The sequence below is a fragment of the Archocentrus centrarchus genome, chromosome 3, assembly GCF_007364275.1.
Source record: "Archocentrus centrarchus isolate MPI-CPG fArcCen1 chromosome 3, fArcCen1, whole genome shotgun sequence".
Taxonomy (NCBI): domain Eukaryota; kingdom Metazoa; phylum Chordata; class Actinopteri; order Cichliformes; family Cichlidae; genus Archocentrus; species Archocentrus centrarchus.
The window spans coordinates 20,997,677-21,023,446 of NC_044348.1; the positions used below are offsets into that span (position 1 = coordinate 20,997,677).

Genomic DNA, 25,770 nt, shown 5'->3' on the forward strand with positions numbered 1-25,770 from the left:
GTGCTTGTGGGGGATAGTCAGCAGTTTCTCAGTTTATTGATGAAGAGCAGGAGGAGGACTGGAATGCCGCTCCTCACATTTCCTGACAATAAAAACAACCAGTGCTCTGTTCAGTCACTCTGGACTCACAGCAGTCTGTCTCTGTGTGTGTCCATCTGTGCCATTTTAGTCATTCTCTCTGTCCCCTTTATCTGTCTGGCTGGAGCTTTGCCCAATCTCCTGTGTCTTTATCTGTAGGGCTGCTTGGTGCATTAGCAGTCAAGGCAACAACCTGAAGAAATTTAGTGACAGACCTCTACTGACAATTTTTTATTCAATGTAAAAATAGAACTGAAGATTGATAGTTTGATTTTTGATAGAAATTTCAGTCTAAGGACACTTTTTAAAAATTCATCTCTGTAGGAAAAACTTAAAATAGGTGTTTTTGTTTATTTCTGTATATAATTTAAAACTACTGGTCTGATGATACTGCACTGGGTAATGAGAAGCGCAGGGATCAGCACGAGGCTAATCCATTCATGACAGATTAGATGATGTGTTGAAGATGACATGCAAGAAGAGAGTAGAGGAGTGTGAAAGAAGAAAAAAATGCACAACAAAAGCAAATCAAGACAAAGAGTGAAGGAAGATGATGAATGAAAAGGCGTTAATGTAAGGGAGGAAAAGAAGGAAAAGCTGCGTGGGAACGGGAGTGAAATAGTAGCTAATCTATCAGGGATTAACATGTGAGAATGCTACCAGCTGAGGGCTACGTCATCCTCACAAACACATACACGCAATAATCCCACGCTGTCCTTGTAAGACGCTACTGTCTTCACAGTAGAATTGCACAGGCAGTGATACTGCAGATTCACAGCTGACCTCCTCAAACTGCAGCTCCTGCAGCCTAGAATAAAGTGGAGGCTGATTAAAAAAAAACAAAAAAAGCTGGTGTGCTTTCTTTTCTGATAAGCTTGCTGTCATTCTTCTTTCTACTTCCCCTCAGTAATTGGCTTCATCTGTCTCTCTCTCTCTCTCTTTTTAAGATATTCCTGTCATGTTTCTCTGAATTTTTTGCTCCCTGAATGATCATTCCTTAGAGAGCAAGGTGTCTTTCATGTGTATTTTGACTTGAAAGTTCTGTGAATATGTGTCTTTGTCTCCCCTGCAAACAAACAATAAGAGCTTTCTCACACACACGCACACGCACACACACATTTTCACCAGTAGATGGGCAGAACTGACCTGCTGATTCCTCACGGCCTACAATGGGGTGAGCACTGATCTTATTCTGGATTTTGTATTGCATTTTTTCCATATGCATTTGTTTTCAGGGAAAACAGACTTTCCATTTAGTTTCACAGCCTGAGTCATTCTCTTCAAAGATACGGTAAATCAAAGTGTGAAGTGGAGTGGAGAGACCGTGGAAGAATGAGACGCCACAAGGCATCAAGACATCAGTGTGATGACAGCTGTTGGACAGCAGCTCTGCTGGATCATGGGGAGAATTTTTCCATTAAGGTAACTGACTTATCCATGGGAAGCTGAAAGACCTCTAAGTTTGAATAAAGAGGTGACAAACATATTGTGGAAATGGATGATGGAGCGAAGAAGGAGCAGACAAGGCACAAGGTTTAGGCAAACCTGAACTACAGAGCTTGAAATTATTATATGTTGTTATTTACTGTGCTGCTAATGCTAAATTGTGCGTGTTCTTTATGTCACTGTCATGTGTCTTAGCATGCAACAGGGTGGCTAACTGGCATTTATAATGCATAACCAGCTGGGCAAAGTGGGTGACTGTCTAGGAGCACCAAAAACTCCAGGTTCACGTCAGATAATTCAGTTCCAAATAATTTGCACATTTGTTAAATAATTTACACCACTAAAGTAGAACTTAAGTTTTGCTAAAGCTTGAATCCTTTGACCTGTGTATTAAAGGAATTTTTTTTTTTAGAATATTTTTAAGTTTAAGTTTTTTAATTAATTATTTTTGCGGCTAATTTGTTGTGAAGCTTGTAAAAATCATCTCAGTTTTTCTCCATTTCAAGTAAGTAGGAAGCAAGGAGCTATTCTGTCCATATCTGCAAAAATTTCACAATACTATACACTGAAAATTAAAACTAAATTTATATTTACAGTCAGTTGACAAATAACAGTGATTTCATCATTGCTGACTGGTTTCTCCGTGCCTGGAAAGTAAAGAAACTGTTTTGTATGCTAATCCTTCCGTGTTTGGTATGCTTTGACCTACAATATAATCGTTAGTGTCTCGATGTGTTCAGTTCCTGTAATGTTTACAGTGACAGACCTAACAGTGGTATGATTTATGCAGGTTAAGACTTAAATAACTGCCACATGATTCTGCTACTCTGGCTGCTTTATGTTTGATGTAGCACATTGCTGGATAAAGTACTTATCTTGATGGGATCTGAACATATTTCCCAATTAATCCATGCACTTTATTGTACTAATATAATGATTTTGACAAAGAGAATTGACCTCCAGCTAAAGTTTCATCAAAGAAACCATATTAATGTCTAAAATATCAACAGTAAGGTTAACCAAATTTATTGCTTTCACACCATCTCTCTCCAGTGTTCACCAGTCACACATAGACAAATTCGATATACACATGAGTCATATATACAATGCAAACAAGGCAGTTTATTTTTTGTTTAAACAGCACAACTCTCACTGCTGTTAAGTGCAGACACGAGTACAACAAGACAGGGCAGGCTGGCAGTCAGGCTGTCAAATGTACCCTGGGGAATGAGGAATTCAAAAGCTGTAGAGACAGATGGATACAACAACAAAGAAGACTACTGCGGGAATCTAGAATTAATTAATAAACTTTTACAGCTGCTGTGTGCTGTAAAGGGCAAAGAGGAGTTTCTATTAACATTACCAATTCATGTCTCTGTTGTTTTCTGCCTTTAAAAAGCAGAAATGCCATAAAACAGCTGAAAAAAAATCCCAATTTTCTTTTCTTTTATTCTCTATACACTGGAAGCTGAACATGTCAAAAATCAGGCAGTTCAAATTAGAACTAGTTTCCAGTTTCTTTAAAAACTTTTCAGGGATTCTTTGAAGAACACTTGAGGACTTGGACTTCATTGCTACCTTAAAGAAAAGGAGTTAAGGTAGAATTACTTCACATCCAACTTACTGGATATACTAAAGATTACAGTTCCCGTGTCTGTTGATGTTCTCTAGAATGTTCAGACAACAGACAGCTGTTGTTGCTGCAGTGGCAATGTTACAGCTGTTTGAAAGGAAAGAAAGCAGCAGTCTGATGGGTGACTTGAGAAAGAAGGCAGAGTGAATGAATGGCCTTCATTTTACTTAAATTATGGCCAAGCAGGTATAGTGAACAAAAGGAGTGGCAGGTGTGTGTGTGTCCTTCTGTTGGGTTACTCAGCATTTTTAAGGGGTAGAAAGGCCAACAAAAACAAGTTAAGCATCACCTCACACGTATCTGCATCACAAACATCCAGCTTATTGCTCGGTCACACAGAACAAATACCCTCGCCCATGGGGGAGGTGGGTCAGAAAACAGAAACCCCCATTGTGAGTAAAACAAAGGAACTGTAGAACAATAGACATGTTTTAACTGGGGCAGAAAGGCAAAAAGATCATTAACGTGGGGTCATAAGGTACATTATATATATATATATATATATATATATATATATATATATATATATATATATATATATATATATTTTTTTTTTTTTTTTTTTTTTTTTTGGAAACAATGAAGTGATTAGCAAAATAGCTTCTATAACACACATATAAATGTGTATTCCACAGGCTCCTTCAGAAACACGCAGACAGATAATATGTGGACAAAATGCACCCACACTGCAGTAAATGTGTCCATATCTGCAGTAAATGGGTAAAATATGGCTTTAGGGCCCACAATGTAACCCTTGTAGGAGTCTCCATCTACACCCTGCCCACAGGAAACATTTCCATTGTTATGCCCTCATCTTCCTAATATGTCCCTGAGCTGAAGCTTAGAAAAGCAAAGATCACAGGTTTCCCTTGAATTTCCTCACAGCTAGCCGACAGCAACGACTAAAATAAAACCTCATAGCACTCTGAGTAATATCACAATTGTGTGACTCATTCCCTCACTAACACAGGCTCAACAGAACGCAACTTTACTACTTCCTTGAAGCTGTAAAGCCCAAATCCTCTCCTCTCTGCTCGTAATTACGCATCCCCTCCCTCTTCTTCCTCCATCACTGGGTTTGCCTCCAAGGCATCAGCAGACCAGCCAATGACAGGCAAGAGGATATGGCACTCGCCCTGTCTAGCCAATAAGCTCGCAGAAAGTAGGCGGGGCCCATGCTGTGGCCCTACCCGCCACCCTCTCCCTTCCTCTCCCCCTCGCTCTCTCGCTTTGCCTCCTGCAGCCTAACTTGCTGTATCACTCATGCTTCCTGGCTTCACTCACATGCACAGAGAAGAAAGACCCGCAACGCCTTAGCCACACATGAAGGAGCTCTGGCTATTTTAAACCACACTGGATTGGACTCAGGATATCTTTATATCTTCTTGCGTTGTGCGAGAGAAGACTCTGAGTTTACTTTGTTTTATCTTCTTGTCTTTGGGGGTTTTTTAAAAAAATCCATTTGTAGCTTAACGTGTGTGAGAGAAAGATAAAGTGTGTTTGAGTGAGTCTGTATGAGTGTGTGAGAGAGCCAGAACAAGGACCAGAATGATTGCGGCCCAGCTACTCGCCTATTACTTCACTGAGCTCAAGGATGACCAGGTTAAAAAGGTGAGTGCTTTCTGTTTCTTCTGCCTCCATTTTTGATTCTGTTTGTGTGAGAGAGAAGGAAATGAAGAAGAGAGGTTAGTGGAGAATGATGTGAAGAAGAAGGAGCAGAGCTTATAAAAGATGAGAGAGGTCACTGAGTTTACCGTGCTATCTCCATCATAACTTTTCAGAGTGACCTCTTCCACTGCGGTGCGTGTCAGGGATCCGTTGGTATCTGATCCAGCTCTTCAAGGAAGTGAATGAAACATTTATCCTGTCGCGAGAACAGACAGATTTGATGCACCCCTGTTATTATCACGGACCTGTGTTTTTAATTAATGAGAATAATCGTGGCCTAGTGAGACGTGACAAACTGCACAGGGGTAGTCCCAGTATGAGTGTGGTTTTGCCGTGATGTAAGATCTGAGGGGTGTGGCAAAGCGAGGAAGTGAGTAGATGAAATGACACATGAGCAGAGGGATGAGGGTAGAAGTTAACATGAGTGAGGAAGGTTATTTCATGGGTCACCAAGTTTCTCGTATGCTCTCGTTAAAATGATGCTTACACTTTCATTTCCCTCAGTGGAGCCCAACAGAGCAGGACACGTCCATATTACCAGCCTTTGTAAAAGTCTTTATTCTGTAATATTAATGTGTGTCTCAGCAAAAAGAACGAGGCATAGTAGTAATAAAAATGAGGAAAAATTGCTCCCTTTGTGTCTAAACACTAACTAAGCATAAAAGATGAGTGGTATAATGTGAACACCAGGAAGGTGTCCATCAGGACCAGATTCTGAGAGAGAGAGAGAGAGAGAGTGTGTGTGTGTGTGTGTGTGTGTGTGTGTGTGTGTGTGTGTGTGTGTGTGTGTGTGTGTGTGTGTGTGTGTGTGTGTGTGTGTGTGTGTGATCAAAAAGTTGGTCTTTTCCATTCATTTTCCAGCACCTCTTGATTGAATACACGATAAGATGTTGTTGCCACAGTCACCAGACAGACTTGTGGCCTCATCATGTAAAACAGCATCAGAGGAGGTTAAAGTAAAGTCAGACCAACTTGTGTTGTAGCCATCTTTGTGAGTCTTCATGTCTAAATTTGAAATTGCCATGTCTCATCGTGTGCTTAATTCACACGCAGAATGGTGTCCCTTTAAGGTCGCTCGCAGATGATGTCACAGATAAGCCGCAGATTCAGCTGCTTGTCGTTTTTCTGTGCAAATGTGGCAGAGAAAAAAAAAAGTTCACTGGTGCCACACATCCTTCCTCCATTTTTACTTTCTCATCCTGAGCCGGTCTAAACTGTGTGGGCTGTTCACACTGAGGCCCTGTCATCTCCAGCTGTGCCTGCTGTGCTGTGCAAAACTCAAGAGCACAGTCTGTAAAGGTAAAAGACATTAATCAGCAGCCAGGATCTGGTGTAATACAACACATCTCCCTCCCGCTTTACTCCTGCTCTCTTCCTCTCCCTGCTTCCCTAAAATAGGCCAGCTTTGAACCATGTGACCATAGGTGACAGCAGGAGGAGAAGGCTTACACCCACATACACACACACACACATACACAGATACACGATGCCAACTATTTTGTAGCTTTTCAAAGAGCAGGGTTTGTGTAGGACTTGCCAGGCTTCTCTAGTTGTGAAATTGTGAAACATGCAGTTCAATATTTGAACAGCTATAATTAAAAGTGTACAAACAATCTAATCAATAATGAGTTTCTAGATGACCTGTGGTTGCCAAAGAGGGTCAATCAGCTGAGTGTCTCTCCTGTCCATTCAATTCACCACCGTGTCCTTGACTGTACAGTGACCTGTTAGGGCATCCAAAGCATATCGTGCGAGTATATTGGTGCACATGGGGTGGAATAAGGGAACCTGCAGGAGGCGGTGGGGGTATAGAGGACAGTATTTTTCCACATAGTGAGGCTCAGTGTGCGCAGTGTCATGCACATGCACACACACACACAGTGGAGTCAGGTTTCAGTGCTTCCTCGAGCCACCTAGTGGCATTGTTGAGAGGAGGAATGCAAACAAAGGGGAGAATTAGAAGGAGGGAGGGAACAAGAGAGTGACCTCTTCCTGAAACTTGCCTCAACCTCTGGGTGGTGTCGCAGAAAGCTTTACAAACTCATGCCTCCTGTCTCCTCTCACTAGATGAGATTGCACAACTAAGAAAATCAAGTTCTCCATGAATTATAAAGATTCATAGTCACCATGTACAGTATTTTCTCTACAAACAGAAGTAGATATATTTTATTTATGAGCAATATCATATCAGATAGTGCCCTGCTGTGATTGAAGTGCTTAGACATGATTTAGTGGTGCAGATTGCTGAGTCAGAGATGGCGTTTATTTCCTTTGGAAAGACCTGAATTGGTAAATTTCAGTCTGGGTTTTGGGGGGATATTTGTTAGGTCAGTGTGAAGCAACTTTTTAATCCTCTTTGTAAACAAGGACCCAGCAGGACAGTTGAGGACACATTTTTTTTTAAGTAGACCCAAGAATGCTTTCTAATTTGCTTAGCAAAGTGGGAGCAGATTGTTTTAAACAAGTCAACTGAATAGGAAGAGTCTCATGCAAATAGGTTAGCCAAGAGCAAACTTACAGTAAGGCCAGGTGGTGGAGAACATAATTTGAAACCACTTAAAAAAATTTAGCATGAATGCTTATGCAAATGTTTTGCTATTTGCAGTAAAGTTTCTGCCAGCAGCAGCAGTCATGAAAAAGTAGAAACCAGAACAGGAGGAGATGCTGTGATGATAGGACAGATATAAGCATTCAGAGCAGCACTGTGCGGGTACACTGGCTGGGCTGGCAGCAGGTTGGCAGATTAAATAGCTCAGAGCTGCAAACTTGAATGGATCTGTTTACATCAGCTGACAGTGTGGTGCACATGAGCTGCACTAAATAAAGAAATGCTTTCATTTCTTTATTCACAGAAGGCAGACTCTAAATACCAGCTTATTGCATTTTTATGGACACATTAACAGGCTCACTAATGGATGAAAGATAATTTGGGGAAAATAGCTTCTGTTTTATGGCAAGAGTCACTCTATTGGAAAGCAAGTTGGCCTGTGCAGTTTTCATTATTAAAAAGTGCCACATAGCCTTTCAGCAGTTATTCACGTTCTGCTGAAATATGATGCTCAAAGGTAAAATGAAGAGTTAGATACAATGAACCAAAAGAAACAGCACAAATCAGCCAAATGAGTATTGATAATCAATGGAGTTTAGGGCATGTGGAGCACACACATATATTCATAGTAAAATTGGTAAAAGATGAACTGACTTCCAGAATTAGGTGTAAAGTTAAAGACTGCACATTTTCACAATATTTTAAGCAAGATTACAAATAGATTTCCATCACAGGAACAGGAACAGGAAAACAGCCTAAAGCTAATTAGGAGGTTTGACCCCCTGCATGAACCTTCTTAGGCCTTTTGTAGCAGCTAAGCTCTTGTTTGGAAGATTTTCCCATGCTGCCTTCTAAAGGCTTCTAGTTCAGTAAGATTTTGGGGCTGTCTTGTTGCACCCACTCTCTGCGGTTCATATTTTTTGGTCATATGTAGGTTGGTGGACCGTTAGAGCCACCCCAAAACCTTTAGCTCGTCCCTCTTAAGTTAGTCTGTCATGGAATTTGTGGTATAGAAGCCCTAACTTTTATAACTTAAAGCTGAAGACAAAACAAAACAAAAAAAAAAGTTGCATTTTTTTTTTTAGGTGTCCTTGCATTTGGTTTGAGATCAGACATGCAACATGGAGAAATGAAAGCAGATCTGAGACAGAGCAACCCGACCACAAGGTCAAAATTTACTGTGAATAGTTTAGTGAGTATAGCATTCATATGACCTCCATAAGCAATGAAGTGAAACAGCAAGAATTCTTTTCAACCTCTTTTCACCTTCAAGCTCGTCACTTAGCTTGTTGGGGTTGTGTCTTGTTTACAGTCGTCTTAAGGAAAGGACGGCTGACTCATGTTTCAAAGCTTTGTGAATGCAATGACCAGCAGGGTGTAGAAGTACATGAAAGCATGGAGGAGAATGATCAATGTTTGGACATTTCTCCAGTAAAAATAAGTTTAAAAAAAAAAACAAAAAAAAAACTTAAAAATAAAGATTTTTGAAGAAACATTTGTTCACACTACATGCATACATGAGTATTTGTGGAATGCATGTAAACTGCATCAATTCTGTGTAGTTTGATTTTAAATCCCTGTATATTTCTTTCCAATATGTATGTGAAAAACTGAATGGAAGGCGTGTGTGTGTGTGTGTGTCTGTTCCTGCTGTAAATGAAATAACAGATGCTGAGGACACACTGTAGAGGTACGAGGGGAGAGTTTTGTCAAGCACCAACATGTCACTGGTGTTAAACAGTCCTTTCATGTTAGCAAAACTGCTGACTAGTCTTAAGTGTAAAATACAGCCCAGCACAGGTGTGGACTTGTTTGTGGTGTTATCCAACAAGTTTCCTGTCCCTGTGTACTAAGTTTATTCAGGTTACAGGTTACATTTACTCAGCTGTGGCATCCTGCCTGACAAGAGGTTGCGCAGTTAATGAGCTTTCATCCCACATGCTCCACATTTAGGCCCCATATGATGAAAGTAACACCTCACTTAGAGTACTTAACAGTTACTGTAGATATAGTGCTGTTGTCATGTATGTGGTTATCCTACCACTTAGCTCTAAGCTTCTTGGCTGCAGGGTGAAACAACAGATAGCGGTTGTTTAGATTTACAGTATCCAGAATCTCCCATCAATTTACAGTGGCTATTCCCTTTAATTGTATTACATATTTCATTTTTGTAAAGAAATCTAACTGGTAAGAAAGCCAAATGTCTACTGATTACGCTTTAGTTTCATGACACATGTTTTATATGATATAAAATGGGATAAAACCCATTTCAGTGGCAAGCAGACTTTTTCCTGTTACACAGCAAACCATCATTGTTATGTAATAAGGGAAATACAGGTAATATAACACTCCTAAAAGAGGAAGTTACAACATTCCTCTGTGATTATTCCTGTGGGACTGCACAATTTCTGATGCCAGTAAGTTATCGTATTGCATTAACATCCCTGTACAACAAGCTGTGTGAATAATTACCAGCTACACTACCGTAGCTAGTATTTTTTTGTGTGTGTGTGTGTGTGTGTGTGTGTGTCATCATGACAAAATGTAGCACTCTTGAGAATATAAGAAACAACTCAAAGATGGGTGTGTTGTCCATCTTTGTTGTAAGCCACCGACTGGTTTCAGACTTCATGTTTTATGGCCACCTCCATGGTTAATGGCTAACTCCAGCGATATGATCTTCTGCCACACCGAAGACCATAATAATGGTCTGTATTAACATGGAGCCAATGGGAACTGACTTGTTCTTGGCGCCAGCTTGAAATGGCCAATGGAGGAACTCCATTGGACACATTTCTTTGGTACTATTCATGGGGCAACATGTTGATGGGCAGGCTGAGCTTGATTATGTGCCATGTCTGTGTGATTGTTATGTATAAAATCCATCCATGAGGCCTACTGATGACTTCCAAGAGCTAATCCTGCTCTTTACAAGTCATGCCAACACGAATGTGATTTTTAACTACAATTGTATGTGAATATATTCTGCTTTTGGTTTCTCAAACCATAAAAGCATCTCTTTGCTTCATCACAGTGTTTGATGCAGCACTGGATTTCATCAGATTAACATGCTGTTCCTGAAAGGTCAGACAGCTCAACCTTTGTGTACAATTGCTAAAGTGGGAAGTTTCAACAGGCAGACATTATAATTTCAAGACTTGATGGTATTTGGTTTATGGCACACCTTTCTGGCTCCTGTTCCTGGTCAGAATAGTGTCTGCCTGAATTCTCGGTATATCTCCTAATTGGCCTTATCACTGTCCTTCAAGCAATAAAACCACAAGGAGCAGTATTGGCTTTTGCCAGGACACACCCTGCACTTCCCAGTTTCACTGTGTCTGTCACTAAAGTGATGCTGTTGCAGACTGTGCAATGTGATCACAGTGCAATGGTTCCAATCAGAGAAATTAATGTGATTATTTTGCAGTAAAGCAATATAAAAATCTTCATTATATTATGCAGCTATAGGTCATTCCCAACGTTTTATGATATTGAAATCCATTATCTTCATGGATGAGTGCAGTCATCATGAGATGGGTGGTTAGTCATGTTTACAGTCTCCTCATGTGTAGTCATTAGTGAGTGTGTATTTTTGTATGTGCTGTATGCATTCATGTGAGTAAAAATCCAGATTAAAAGTATTTTTGTTACAGACGGATGATTAATTAATAAAATAAGTGTGTGGTTTTGTTTGTTCTGATTTTTATTCTCAGATCGATAAATACCTGTACTCCATGCGTTTCTCTGACGAGACGTTATTGGACATCACGCAGCGGTTTCGTAAGGAGCTGGTCACAGGGCTGGGTCGGGATACTAATGCCACTGCAACACTGAAGATGCTGCCAACATTTGTGCGGTCAATCCCTGATGGATCAGGTTAGTACTTCTGAACGTACTTTTCAATCACCCTATCAGGGAACAGGAACTGGACTCCACAGTCAGCAAAGGAACTCAGTAAAGTTTATGCAGTTGTGCTTATTTACATCATATTTCTTTACTTTTGGTTTGTGGAAGAAAACAAAGAGAGTGTAGAAAAGCACAGAGGTTTACTACTTGGATCCAGAAACACTGACCATGGAGTTGGGGTTCCAGAAATGATCTTTTTATGATGGAAACCAGTGAATTACAGAGAAAACCCTCATGGGATAGGGTGTTTTGCAGAGAGCGCGCCATATGAGGGGGAAGGTGACAGACGGTCCCTTGCTGTTGCCTGTATTAAGTATTCATGTCTAGTCATTTGTTCACAGTGATGACAGCTATTCGAGCTGTTTCAGTATAATGCTGTGCGTCAAATCCCTTTTCTCTCAGTTGTTGTGTCATTGCTGTCTAACTCTGCTTCACTGCAGTCACTCTGCCCTTCACTTGAAAGTGAGTCAGAGGTTTTTTTTCTTATCTTTTACACGCTCTACGTCCGGGACAGTCCGTCCAATGAAGGGACAGAATTTATTACTTATGCAAAGCTGTCATTAATGACAGCAAAGCTCTGTAAAGGAACACAAAATTTCTAGTTTGCAACAAGTCTGCTTTAGTCTACAGTGTTAGTCTACAGCTCCTACACTGAAGAAGAAGAAGAAGAAGAAACAGACAATAAAGGCTGTTTCTTCTTCTTCTTCTTCTTCAGTGTAGGAGCTGTGAGTCCTCACACAGTTTATACACAAATCAGAGATTAGCACTAATCCTGCTGCCATTGTTGGAGAAGACAGTGACTGTGAAAGCCAGTCCTAAAATCACAGAAATGCATGTGTAATCGATTAGTTATATAACAAAATGTTGATTTTAATTCACACCTTTGTGGTAAATGGCTTACTGTTGCACCTGCAGACAAGGTGTAATAGTTTTGATTTGTTGCACTGTTTTCTACCTATATTATTCATAAATAAATGTTTTTTTTTTTAGTATAGTTAACTCAGAGTCACAGAGAAAGGCGACAGGAATTTTAGTTCATGTATTTAAAGAGAGTCACCTGTAAGGGCAGCTTAATGTGTGGTAGTAAGTGAACTAATTTCTACAGCAAGCCACTGCTTAACGTTTCACCCTTGCATCCATTTTTTTTCCACTTATCAGTTCAGGGTTGTTGGGGGTCTGGTGCTTATCCCAGCTGTCGTAGGGTGAAAGGCCGGGGACACCCTAGGTCACCAGTCTGTTGCAAGGCTGTTTCATCATCTGCTTTTTTTAGAATGTGCACAGCTATCACTGAACAGCTGTGGAAAAAAATGCAGCTCAACTCAGCTGTGATAATTAAATGGTGCACCAGATAGCTCCATTAACATTATTAGTTAATTAGTGACAGTGTTTCAATCATGTAAGATTAAGTTAAAACATTTTCTACAGGTATGTAGCTCAAAATGAAAGCCAAGTTAACTGTCCCTTGCCACATGCCAGTCCCACAGCCTTTATTTGCATGCTTTATGTGCTTTTAACTCTCCACATGATGTATCTTTATCTGTTGTAAAAACAAAAAAACATTTTCAAAGAGGGATGTGGTCCGAGAACTCACTGGCTTCACTGCTGGAGTGACCCCATCGCAACGTGGTCTCTGGTTTGTACTTTCTAGAGTTACAGCTTGATTTGTTTGTAGCGGACTGCCGGGGAGTAAAAGTTAGGGAAGGAAAAGACGGGAACAGACCTTATGTGATGAATTAGAACAGTCAAGGGTCAGTATGCTTTGAATTTGAACGAGTCATGATGAATCAGCTATTATTGCTGCAGTTCATCTAGTCAGAAAGCTAGAAAACCAATTATGTTCCTTATTCAGACAGACCAAAAAATCTACCGTCCCAGTATTCAGCCAAATATGAACATGAGCTAAATATACACACTGGACTTTAAAGTATTTCAGTGGCGAGAATAAGTAGTACTCTTTCACAGGTCACAGACACATTCAACAGCAGCACAGCCCACTGTATTCACACAACAAGGCCTTATTTTCCATGATATTCTTAGGAGTTAGGATTAGGTTTAATGTTTGGTTTGGGTTGGTTTATCACTAGGTTTACTGCTTTTCCCTGCTGTATAATAGTTTAATTTACTCATGAAAACCATCTCTCATAAGCTGCTGACCTTGTAAATGCATGTCCTTGATCATAATGCCCCTGGTGGTGGTAATCATTAACCAATGAATATACAGGAAGCTATAGCAGGACAGAATAGAGCAAAGCAAACCTGAGATATTCATACACATGAAGAAGAAAAAAACGCATAATTTGTATATACGCGTATATTTGGATCAGTTAATAGATGTGAGTTTTTGCCCAAAGACATGACATAAATCTGCTAAAAGGCTCTCTGGACTAGCTTTATCTTTACCTCATCTTCACTAGAGGTCACACACTGTGGGACATTAATTCACTGCGAGAGCTGTATTTGTTTACTATGCTAACAGAAATTAGTTGTACTGAAAAGGCATATCATACAATGATGCAAGGCACATTCAACTTTTTCCTTTGGAAGAAGTCCCAAACGCTAATGCTGATATCGTTCACCAAATAAATGATATTTGCTGTAAACATTACTGAGTTATATTCACCTAAATGCACTGACTCACCTCTTCTGTTTAAAAGGGAGATTTTCCTTCTCACTGTTGCAAAGAGCTTGCTCATAGGAGGTCGCTTGATTATTAAGGTTTTCTCCAACACTGTAGGGTCTTTACTTTATTTGGTGTGAATTGGTGCTATTATAAATAAACCTGAATTTAACTGAATTGAATTGACATTTCCGCTCTTTCCCCTTTCCAAATTCCAACTGTTTCTATCACAACAGAGAAAGGAGACTTCATTGCACTTGATTTGGGAGGCAGTAACTTTAGGATCCTCCGTGTCAAAGTGAGCCATGAGAAGAAACAGACTGTTCAGATGGAGAGTGAAATCTACGACACGCCAGAGGACATTATTCACGGCACTGGAACGAGAGTAGGTTTATAGTGAAGTAAACACGTGGAAACGGTTAATTCTGACCTCCACCTGAGGTAACTTCTTCCTCTTTCCACCTCTGTTCCAGCTGTTCGACCATGTGGCAGAGTGTCTCGGCGACTTCATGGAAAAACACAACATCAAAGACAAGAAACTCCCGGTTGGTTTCACCTTCTCCTTTCCCTGCCAACAGACCAAACTGGATGAGGTAAGCTACACATTCAACAAACTACACTTCAGTCTTGTTACATGATGAATCCTCACAGTTGTGTTTGCCAGACTCAGCCCAAGGAAGCAAAGACTAAACTCAGAGTTTAATCTCTTGTTCTCTCCTCTGGTTTTTTTTTTTTTTTGTGGTTGCCATCAGGGCTATCTGATAACATGGACTAAGCGTTTCAAGGCCAGTGGAGTAGAGGGGATGGATGTGGTCCAGTTGCTTAACAAAGCTATCAAGAAACGAGGGGTGAGTGTCGTCTTCTATCTTTCTTGGTACTACACTTTAGTTGCTTTAAAACTGGGATGGAGTATGACACAAATATTGGTAAAAGGCTCTCTTACATATTTTGGCTTTTTTATGTTTCAGGACTATGAGGCTGACATTATGGCAGTGGTAAATGACACTGTGGGAACAATGATGACCTGTGGCTTCGATGACCAGCGCTGCGAAGTCGGCATTATCATCGGTACTACGCATTTACTGTCAATAGAAATCAAAGAAGCAGAATAGAAATTAGATACATATATGGAACAAACAAAGGCAAGGGGATAATTGTACTCAGGTTAAGTCAAATTGATTTAACTGTAACCATGTATATTTCTGTGTTTTTAGGTACAGGTACTAATGCGTGCTACATGGAGGAGCTGCGTCACATTGACCTGGTGGAGGGAGACGAGGGCAGGATGTGTGTCAACACTGAGTGGGGAGCCTTCGGCGACGACGGCAGGCTGGAAGACATCAGGACAGAGTTTGACAGGGAAATAGACAGAGGCTCTCTCAACCCGGGCAAGCAGCTGTACGTCAGACCGAAAACATCACAGCTTTGCTCATATTTTAGCTAAAATGAAGACCTAAGCTGCAACAAAAATGCAGAATATCCTAATGACCACCAGAAAAACATGAGCTGCCTAACAGCTATCCATTGGGAAAAGCACAGGGTAGCGACCTGTTATCCAAATCACAAGCTGAAGTTTCTTTTCTGTGCTGTAGATTTGAGAAGATGGTCAGTGGCATGTACATGGGGGAGCTGGTTCGTCTCATCCTGGTGAAGATGGCCAGAGAAGGCTTGCTATTTGAGGGAAGGATCACCCCTGAGCTGCTCACTAAAGGGAAGATTGAGACAAAGCACATCTCAGCCATAGAGAAGTAAGTCAGACCACAGTCTTTAATCGAGTAGGCACAAAGCTGAATAATTTCAAATGAATTTGTAATCATGTTTTTGTTTCTGTGTCTCTTTTGTTTGTTTGTTTGTTTAGGAGTAAGGAAGGGCTGACCAAGGCAAGAGAGATTTTGAGCAAACTTGGTTTGGAGCCATCAGCGGATGACTGCATCGCTGTGCAACATGTGTGTATTGCTACTGAAAAAAGCACTTTTAGTCCATGTTTTAATCCTAGAGGATTAAATTGTATATTTAATTAGATTATATAAACGGAAGGAGAGTATGTGGCATACAAGAGTGTCGTTGTGGTTGTGTTTTGGTACACCTTAGGGCTGGTGAATTATTTAAGATAGTTACACATATATGCATTCAACATAACAAATTTGGATGTGTTCCTTGATGAATTTCGCTGCCCGTCTTCCCTCAGGTTTGTGCCATTGTGTCTTTCCGCTCTGCCAACCTGGTCGCTGCCACACTGGCTGGCATCCTGATGAGGCTGAAGGAGAACAAAGGGGTGCAACGTCTTCGAACCACTGTTGGTATCGATGGCTCTCTCTACAAGATGCACCCACAGTGAGTGTTGTTAAGTTTAAAAACAGGATGTTGGGCTTTTATTTATTTAACTGCTCTCTCGCTCTTTATTTAGTTTTGTAACTGAATTGCTATCAGGCGTTCTGGGGTTCATTGCACCTATCGTCTTTGTCTGAGCGTGACTACAGAAGGCCACATATCATATTAAAAAATGAGCTCAGCAGAGTTATATATCTGTTTCAGATATTCTCGTCGTCTTCATAAGACAGTCAGACGTTTGGTCCCGGACTGCGACGTTCGATTCCTCCTCTCGGAGAGCGGCAGTGGAAAGGGTGCCGCCATGGTGACCGCTGTGGCCTACAGACTCGCCGAACAATCACGACAAATCGCCCAAATACTTTCTGAGTTTTCCCTGACAACCGAACAGCTGCTGGAGGTAAGAAGCGATCCTGCAGTGTTTATTGTATCACCATGTGTTAGTGCAGAATTTAGATGACACTGACAATATAATGTTCATTTCTCCAGGTGAAGAAGAGAATGACGACAGAGATCCAAAACGGCCTTTCAAAGAGCACTCAGGACATTGCCACTGTCAAAATGCTGCCAACCTTTGTACGAAGCACTCCTGACGGCACAGGTAAAACACACACACACACACACACACACACACGTTTCATCATATGAAAATATGTAACCTGATAGTTTGACTGCACATCTAGTAAGAAGCAGCTTCCACGTGGCATCACATCGCCCACCTCTTCTTTTGTTCCTGCAACTTTTCCAGCAGCTTTTTTTTTCTTTTTTCAATTATTTAACACACAGATTTTTTTTTTTTTTTTTGTAACAAAATAACAACTCTGTTCTTACATGGCAACATACACATAACCAAGCTGGGTAACTGTATAAATGACATGTTAAACATTTTTCCACAGGATATCGATTTGAGTAAATGTTTAACAAGATTACATCATCGGGCCTACTAAGTCATTTTCTTGTAAGGTTTAATGTTTTGGCACCTGGTTATTTATGCTTTCCTCTTTTTGTTCATGTGCCCAGAGAATGGTGATTTCCTGGCTTTAGATTTAGGAGGAACCAACTTCAGAGTTCTGTTGGTCAAAATTCGCTCTGGGAAGAGGAGATCAGTGGAGATGCACAACAAGATCTATGCTATTCCTCTCGAAGTAATGCAGGGGACAGGAGAGGAGGTGAGATAAATCTCTAATCTACCTTAAACTGAGTAAAATTATACCAGCAGGTAACTGGACTGAAAGAAGGACTGGTGAATATCTTTGAATGTAATCTCTGTTAAGTTGAGGGTAAAGTAAAGATTAGGATCTGACGCTTGTTGGCTTAAGAGATAAGTAAACAGGATAGAAGCTGGGAGGAAGGTCAAAAGTTTAGAGACTGGCAATTAGAAAAGTGGACTGGCTGAGATTAGCATCGAGTTGACAATCTTTAAAACAGGCTAATCCAGTCACCTTTGACCTCTAGCCTCACTCTCACTCACCATCAAAACAGTCAGGCTTTAACCTAATTCACTGCAATATTTGACTGATGTTTGGAGGCGCACTTAAACCTCTAGGACAACCAATAGGACAATTTTTGAAATCATTTTTATAGTCTGTTATATATTTTGCCATCACACATTTCACAGTAATTCTTCAAGGCCCCATTGTCCAAAGCACTGAATAATTTAAATGATCATATTTACCAATAAATGCAGAATTTCATTTGGACACAGATCATTTCAAATTTCTTTGAATATTACTATGCATTTCACACACAATGCATCAAATTAGAAGTTTCTCAGTGATAATCTACTAATCTGGCCTTAATAATTTCTTTCTTTGCACCCATTTTAGTTTGTCGGTAACTCCAAAACCACTAATAGGGGTGGGAGTACAGCATGCTGGAAAATGCAGCAGCAGTTCTCTTGCCCGTGTGATTCAGTGTGTGATCACTCTTTTACTGGCCAGTATTGATGGACTGTGGTTGTGCTTGGCAGTGCTGTTGTTTCTGTGTGTCACGCCCTGCATCTCACACAAACAATAGATTTAACAGCAACTCTCTAAAGCGTACCATTCTCTGTCATACATATCTAAATTACAAAGTAGTGCCACACATTTAAAAGCACTAATATATATCACTTACTCTACTTTCAGTACATGCAAAGAGGTTGTTTTTTGGTTTCTGTGGCTCAGGAGCTGAAGTGCTGTATGGGTGAATATGGCTTGAATCGTAGTGCTTTGAGTGGTCAGCAAGACTACAGATGCACTTTATAAATACCAGTACTTTTTTTTTTTTTACATTCTTGCATATTTTTTCTTCTTCCAGTTGTTTGATCACATTGTACACTGTATCAGTGACTTCCTGGACTACATGGGGATGAAGAATGCTCGTCTTCCTCTGGGCTTCACCTTCTCGTTCCCCTGCCTACAAACCAGCCTGGATGCTGTGAGTAACACACCTGCTTCTTCATCTCTTATATAAATACTGTACTTTCTTGTAAATCCCTTAGAGTCTTAAACCTGCTGCGCTGCAAACTAAACCTGTGATTGCTGCATAATTTGTCCGCTCATAAGCACACATAAGCCAAACAAAATTTCCTGAATATTAACGTAACTGTTTCATGAACTGACACCTGAGCCATTCGTGAAATTGTCAAATGATATGCCAAACCTGTGTGTGTCTGTGCACAGGGCATATTGATGACATGGACCAAAGGCTTCAAGGCAACAGACTGTGAAGGGGAAGATGTGGTGGGACTGCTGAGGGAGGCCATTAAAAGGAGAGAGGTATGAGGACATGAGGAGCAACACCTCTCAGTACAACATGAAATCATGGTATTTTGTGGTGTATCATATTGTGTATCTGATCTTAAGGAATTTGATCTGGATGTGGTGGCCGTTGTAAATGACACGGTGGGAACCATGATGACCTGTGCCTACGAAGAACCCACCTGTGAGGTTGGACTTATTGCTGGTTAGTTCACCTTATACTAACATAATTTTTAAAAATAAAATTTTCAGCTTTTTTTGTGCTCTATCCATATAATGCGGCTCTCTGATTACAGGCACTGGCAGTAATGCATGTTACATGGAGGAGATGAAGAACATTGAGATGGTAGAGGGTGATGAGGGACAGATGTGTGTCAACATGGAGTGGGGAGCTTTTGGAGACAACGGGTGTCTGGACGATATTAGGACAGAGTATGACCGGACTGTGGATGAATTGTCTCTCAATCCAGGCAAACAAAGGTGCCCCATACACACCACTCCATCCTTTTAAAGACAGAAGTCCATTCATTCATATCTTGAGGATATATACTTTTTTATATTTATGTCCTTGCTTGAATTTTATATTTTAGGTATGAGAAAATGTGCAGTGGCATGTACCTCGGGGAAATTGTGCGGAACATCCTTATAGACATGACCAAAAAAGGATTCCTGTTCAGAGGACAGATTTCTGAAACACTGAAGACCAGAAGCATCTTCGAAACAAAGTTCCTCTCACAGATAGAGAGGTAAAAAAATGAGTTTGTGTCTATAAGATTGTCTGTTGATTGTTCAAGAAGATAAGAAGTCATCTTGACAGGAGATTGTACTCCATCGGCACTGCATTCTCTATTTAATGATAACATGCTACTGTTTTCTTTTTTTTAATCTTAATTTCTCATCTTTTAACGCCTTTTTGTGTGTGTCTTTCCACAGTGACAGATTGGCTTTGCTACAGGTGCGATCAATCCTGCAGCACTTAGGGCTGGACAGTACCTGTGATGACAGTATCATAGTCAAAGAGGTAAAGTAGACAGAGCAGAGTGTGAATAACAAAGATTAAAGTGCTTTTTTTTTTTCTTAAGGTGGTCATAGCCTTATACTTAAACACCGACACTGGAAGAGAACCACAGCACTACTCTGTTAGCCCGATCTTATGAAAAACACAGAAATATGTGACGTTAGAGGAGTAGGAGCGAAACTGATACTTTTAAGTTGTATTTGTTTTCAAAGTTTGATGACTGATATGCATTTGTGTGTCTCAAAAACCTGTTGCAATAATGATAATGGTCTTTATTGTCAGGTATGTGGGACAGTATCATGTCGTGCCGCTCAGCTGTGTGGCGCAGGAATGGCGGCAGTGGTCGATAAGATTAGAGAGAACCGTGGACTGGACCATCTGGACATCACCGTAGGAGTAGACGGGACATTGTACAAATTACATCCACAGTAAGTTTAATCCAGCTGTTAAAAATGAATGTTAAAAATAATTCACTGGCAACTGAAGCAAAGTGGAATATGGTGATCTCATTAGCTAATGCTTCATATATTCACCTTATTTTCACAAGGAGTGCATCCCTGTGGTGAAATTATTACACAAAACATGGAAAAATAAAAACAAAAGTAGGCTCATCCAGTTAATGGGAAGAGCTGCAGGCTGGTAACAAAAGCATCTTTGTTTTCTACTTTTTGAAAAGTGACATGAAAGAATTTTTTTCTCAGCTATGGTGATAAATTAAGTGCATGTAAGCTACCCACTGAGTCACTATAGCTAATAAAATGATGCTGTGCTAAGCGATGCTAAGAGATCACAGTATGAAAGAAAGCAAGCAGGCTGTTTTAGCAAAAATTTATAATTTATAATAATTTATCGTACATGTCTTGTGTGTCAAGTTGAGTCTAGCTTTAGGTATGTCATAAATGTTGTGCATGTGTTGCACAATACAAGAGAAATAACTCAGGTTAAGTAAATACTTTATGAGCTTTTTTTTTTTATTTCCAGTGTCACCTCAAGAGCACTACTAACTTTACATGGCCGTTAATCTGTGATTCGTTTGGACATCTTTGAAAACAAATCATGAGCAAATTGCTGTATTGTGCATTAGCTGTTTTCACACATGCACTGCAGGTCTGAGCTTTCCTAGACAGTTATCAAGTGGTGCACGTGAGGACTCAAATGTATGATGCAGTAGGATCAGACTTTATATTGTTATTAGCCTTTAGTGGAAAGTCTGTGATGTCCAATTGCATAGATTTATGAAAGTAGTACAGATAATACTTAAGTGAATTCAAAGCTATCAAGCAGTCATCCCGTGTTGTGCCTCCTGCACGCTCTACCCGGCATCTCCATCGTGACAATGGAGCTGACACAAATTTATTTCCTGCTGTGCTAAAAATGAGGAAGGAAAAGTTCACACAGTGCTCATACCTGATTCTTCTGCACTTTATGTTTTTTGGAGCTTAAGTGTGAGAACAACTTTATTTTGTGCTAAGCTATGCAGAAAAGCCTGTTTCCTGGTTAGATAGGGAAGTTTTGGATGTTGTTTGTTGTTAAACGTGTTAAACAGGAAGCAGTTTTTCCAGATTTTTAAAATTTTTTTATCTTATTTAGGTGAAAGATGGTAAACCATGACCTCTCTCACTATAGAATAGAATAGAATGCCTTTATTGTCATTATACAGGATGTACAATGAGATTGGAGGGCCACTCCTGTTCAGTGCCATGTAACAGAAAATCAAACTCTCTAAAATAAAAATATTATAATCTAGTATGATCAATATAATCAAGAGATATACAGAAATAAACAATGTGTAAAATATACAAAAAATAGAATGTATAAAAATATATACATACATTGGTGCATCTGTACATTGTAAGAAAAGTAAATATGTGTATACATATAATAATGAAGATGATGAATATTGCACTTGGTGAATGAATATTGCACTAGTGAATGAATACTGGATATTACACAATATAGGAATGTCAGATATTGTTCAGTATGAATAATATAATATTGCACAGTAAGTTCAGTATAGTGTCGCTGTCACACTCCTTCACCTTATCATCACATTTAGACTGGCTCCTTTTCACTTTTCTCCTAACGTTATATCAAATCCTTTGTCTCTGTGCAGTTTCTCCCTGATCATGCACCAGACAGTTAAAGAACTGGCTCCAAACTGTAACGTCAACTTCTTGCTGTCAGAGGACGGAAGCGGAAAAGGAGCCGCACTCATCACAGCCGTGGGCTGCCGGCTAAGACAGGAACTGAACGGCAAATAGAAAATTTTCTCTGTCTCACTGTTATCTCATCCCCCTCTTCCCCCAGTTCTCAACCATTGTCTTCTTTCCTCCTAAACCAAACAAGTCCAGCCGACATATCATGCTCCAATAGCTGCTTTAGTCCGTCTACGTGACACAGAGAAAAAGGGAGATTTTCTCTGTTGTGCTGAATGGCAGAGGTTCTCTGTTGTAGTTAGATTTATTAACAATTGTGACACCACCCAGACTCTTAAGGTTTTTGCAGGTTTGTGTTCTCTATGGATAAAAGCACACTCAACTCGTTTAAATGCAGGACAGTCACGTGCTCTTAAAAAAAAAAAACCCTCCTCTGTCTCCATCTGGAGGAATTCTCTGGAACTGCATTCTGTTAAAACTTCCAGGTCAGCACGCCAGTTGCAGAGAAACAGATTGGTTTTTGCAGCATGTTTAGTTGAAGCAAAGTCATAAAAACTCTTTTTGACCAAAGTCACTGAAGTGTGTCTGCTGTAGAGGTGTGATTATATTCATGTGTCCTGAGATGAAAGGGAATTTTTTTTTTTTTTTTGCTTTTTTGGTGTTTGATATCTTACCCACATATAAAACAATATGTTATACATACATTGTTGTTATTTATTGTATTTTTATATACTGGGATATGCTGAAGAAATGTGTTACTGTTGCAAAAATGATACACACAAAGGAAGCCAGTGAAGAAGTTCCCTCAGATGGTACCTGTCCTGTATTTAAATGCTGAAGCATGACAGCAGAGGGACTTTTACAATGACTTAATCAGCAGGAAATTGTTGTTTCATGTTGCTTGATCCAGTGGTTTTCAAAGTTAATGCCCCACAGCCTACACTGCTTTCATCAACAAAAAAACCCAAACATTTCACCTGGATTTTACTTCATATTTTTCCTCTGGTCCAATACAGCTGACCTGCAATGGCTCCATGCTCATCCAGTTGGAGAACCACTGGTCTGATCTAATAGAGCAGTCTCTTTTATTGTCTGTACTTTGTTGTAAGTTATGTCTAATTGTGTCCTGTCATTGGTACCAATGACAGCTGTTGACAGTATATTGATTTCTTAAGAAGACCTGGTTGCGGTCATCACTGCGATGAGACGTTAACAGCTACTTAACCATGAAACAGGAATGTGGTGCTAACATGGATGCCAGAGGAACAACAGCAGCAATATTCTGTATATATATATATATATACAAATAAAGAACTTTTAAGAGGGCTTTTAATGTTTTGGGAAAAAGGCACATACTGTACCCCTTTTAGATTACCAGCTCCTAAAAGCTCAGGAGAATGTCTAAGGTAACTACTGTAAGGCTCATTCATGTAGCATAATTTATGCAAATTAATATTTATTTTTGCTGTATTAAAAGCCAAAAAAAAATATCACAACTAAGTCAACGATGATCCATTATGAATCTATTAGAGAGCTTAAGAAGAAAAATATCTGTTCTAAGATCAGTGATGCCCATGGAGGGTGGGATATGGTTGAGATGTGAAAGTGTATTTTAAATATTTAAACTGATACCAACCAAGCTAGAAGAATGTCCTTTGCTACCTTTTATTTAAATTGTATGATAAAGAAGACCATAGCTCTAATTTACTCCAAATGCCTTCAGATTAACCCCAGAATGTCCAGTCATGCACAAACACCTTAATCTGTGTGATTCTGTTCACGAGGGATGTATCTGTTCAACACTGTCAATCAGTCGCTAAATAAAATCAGACCTATCAAAACAATCTCATGTTTGTTTTGGTTTTTTTTTTTTGTGCATTAGCGATTTAGCACTCGTACACTTGAGGCTCTGTTTTGTGGTGTTACAAATATGTTCAATGTAAACAAAAGCTCCAAATAACCCTGCAGTGCAGCTATAACGTAGGTGGTCGTGTGCATATTCACAGAACCTAAGTGGGGCACAAATAAGGTGTATAGGTATTTACTGTACTGGAACTTTATTAGCATGGTCACATTATTTAAACATTTTTATTTTGGTCACAAATGACAAAAATCTTCATCAGTACTGGATAACAAAAACATGTTTCAAGCTGTCACAGTGCAAACATCAAAAAGTTTCTTTTTTTCTTCACTTTGTTCTGAAATTGAATGCTCACTGGCTACAATATTTAAAGCATCATGATCTGACTCTTAACTGTGCAACAACCACAAGTTTCATATTTACATCATCAACATATATATTTTTTAATGTATCCAGTAGATAGCATCATTACATTTCACATTAGATTGTACTAAGTAGCGGCACTTGAATTTTTAATGTAGACTTAAAAATGTTACAGCTGCATGATCCAGTGAAATCACAATATTAAACCAAAATACAGTATTAATTCGCACTGTGGAACAAATGTGTGAAGGGTAAAAGTACTGCACAGTAACAAATACATGCAAACAGACAACTGAGAATTCAGTTAAGGCAAGAAAGGGGGGGCTTTACCAGTGATTTTTAACTTGAGCTTGAACTGGTCTCTGAAACTGGTGAGATGTTGGTTTTTTAACAGTTAATCTTTTATGAGTCATCAATATGACTTAAAGCCAGACTAAAGGAGTTGCTGAGCTTTTGTTGCTAATTCTGAAAGTTCAGAATCTCAGCAAGTTTGAAACAATGGGTGAATTACTCCGAGTATTAACGTGAAAGAGAAATGAAAGAGAAAACTCGAGTAGTATTTTGACAGAAGTCCCATATCAAATAAAGAAGTCACATATACAACATTGGCTTTGTAATAAGGCTTTGTGCCTCAGACTGTTCATCCTTTGTCAGTATAAGAAAACCAGTAACTACAGTTAAATAGAGAAAAGAAACCATTAAGAGGTTGGAAAAGCAATGGAGGAGGAGGCTTTGCGGTGAAATACACTACTAAAAAAATGAAGGGAACACTCAATCATTGCATTAAAATACAAAGTCACTTCAACTTCAGGGACATCAATCTGTCTAGTTAGGAAGCATAAATGAGTGTAAATCCATTTCGCCTGCTTTGGTGCAAATGAAAGTGGCAACATGTGCACTGGAGAGGCAACAACAAGAAACCTCCCCAAAAGAGAATGGTACTGTAGGTGGTGGCCGCAGATCATTGCTCTTTCCTTATGCCTCCTCACTGGTTTGTCTCTGGTGTTGCTATTTGCTAGTGTCCTTGTCACTACTGGTAGCATGAGGCAATGCCTGCAGCCCATTCGGGTTGCAGAGGTCTAGCTCCTCCAGTATGGCACATCAAGGTTTGCTGTGTATCCCAGCACAGTCACAAGAGTGAGGAGGAGATACCAGGAGACTGGCTGTAACATGAGGAGAGCTGGTCAGGACCATAGAAGGGCAACAACCAAACATCCGGAACGACATCTGCTCCTTTGCTCCAACGAGGAACAGGACGAGCACTGCCAGAGCCCAATAAAATAACCTTCAGTGGGCTACTGATGTGCATGCTGCTGACCAAACTGTTAGAATTAGACTCCCCAAAGGTCCAGTGTCCAGTAGTGTGATCTGTGCTCACTGCCAGCACCATGCAGATCAACTGGCATT

At 39.9% G+C, this 25,770-nt stretch overlaps 1 protein-coding gene across 1 annotated transcript; it reads left to right on the forward strand.

Annotated features, from left to right (window-relative positions):
* The first annotated feature begins 4,705 nt into the window (after nt 1–4,705).
* On the forward strand, nt 4,706–23,983 carry LOC115773447 (hexokinase-1-like). The gene is made up of 21 exons (XM_030720191.1): nt 4,706–4,768; nt 11,087–11,249; nt 14,133–14,281; nt 14,370–14,489; nt 14,649–14,744; nt 14,865–14,964; nt 15,111–15,294; nt 15,489–15,644; nt 15,755–15,842; nt 16,085–16,230; nt 16,432–16,624; nt 16,714–16,825; nt 17,245–17,393; nt 18,523–18,642; nt 18,888–18,983; nt 19,071–19,170; nt 19,262–19,445; nt 19,556–19,711; nt 19,899–19,986; nt 20,266–20,411; nt 22,097–23,983. Exons 1-21 carry the CDS (start codon nt 4,706–4,708, stop codon nt 22,242–22,244), a joined length of 2,757 nt encoding a protein of 918 aa, XP_030576051.1. The 3' UTR covers nt 22,245–23,983.
* Nucleotides 23,984–25,770: the final 1,787 nt, after the last annotated feature.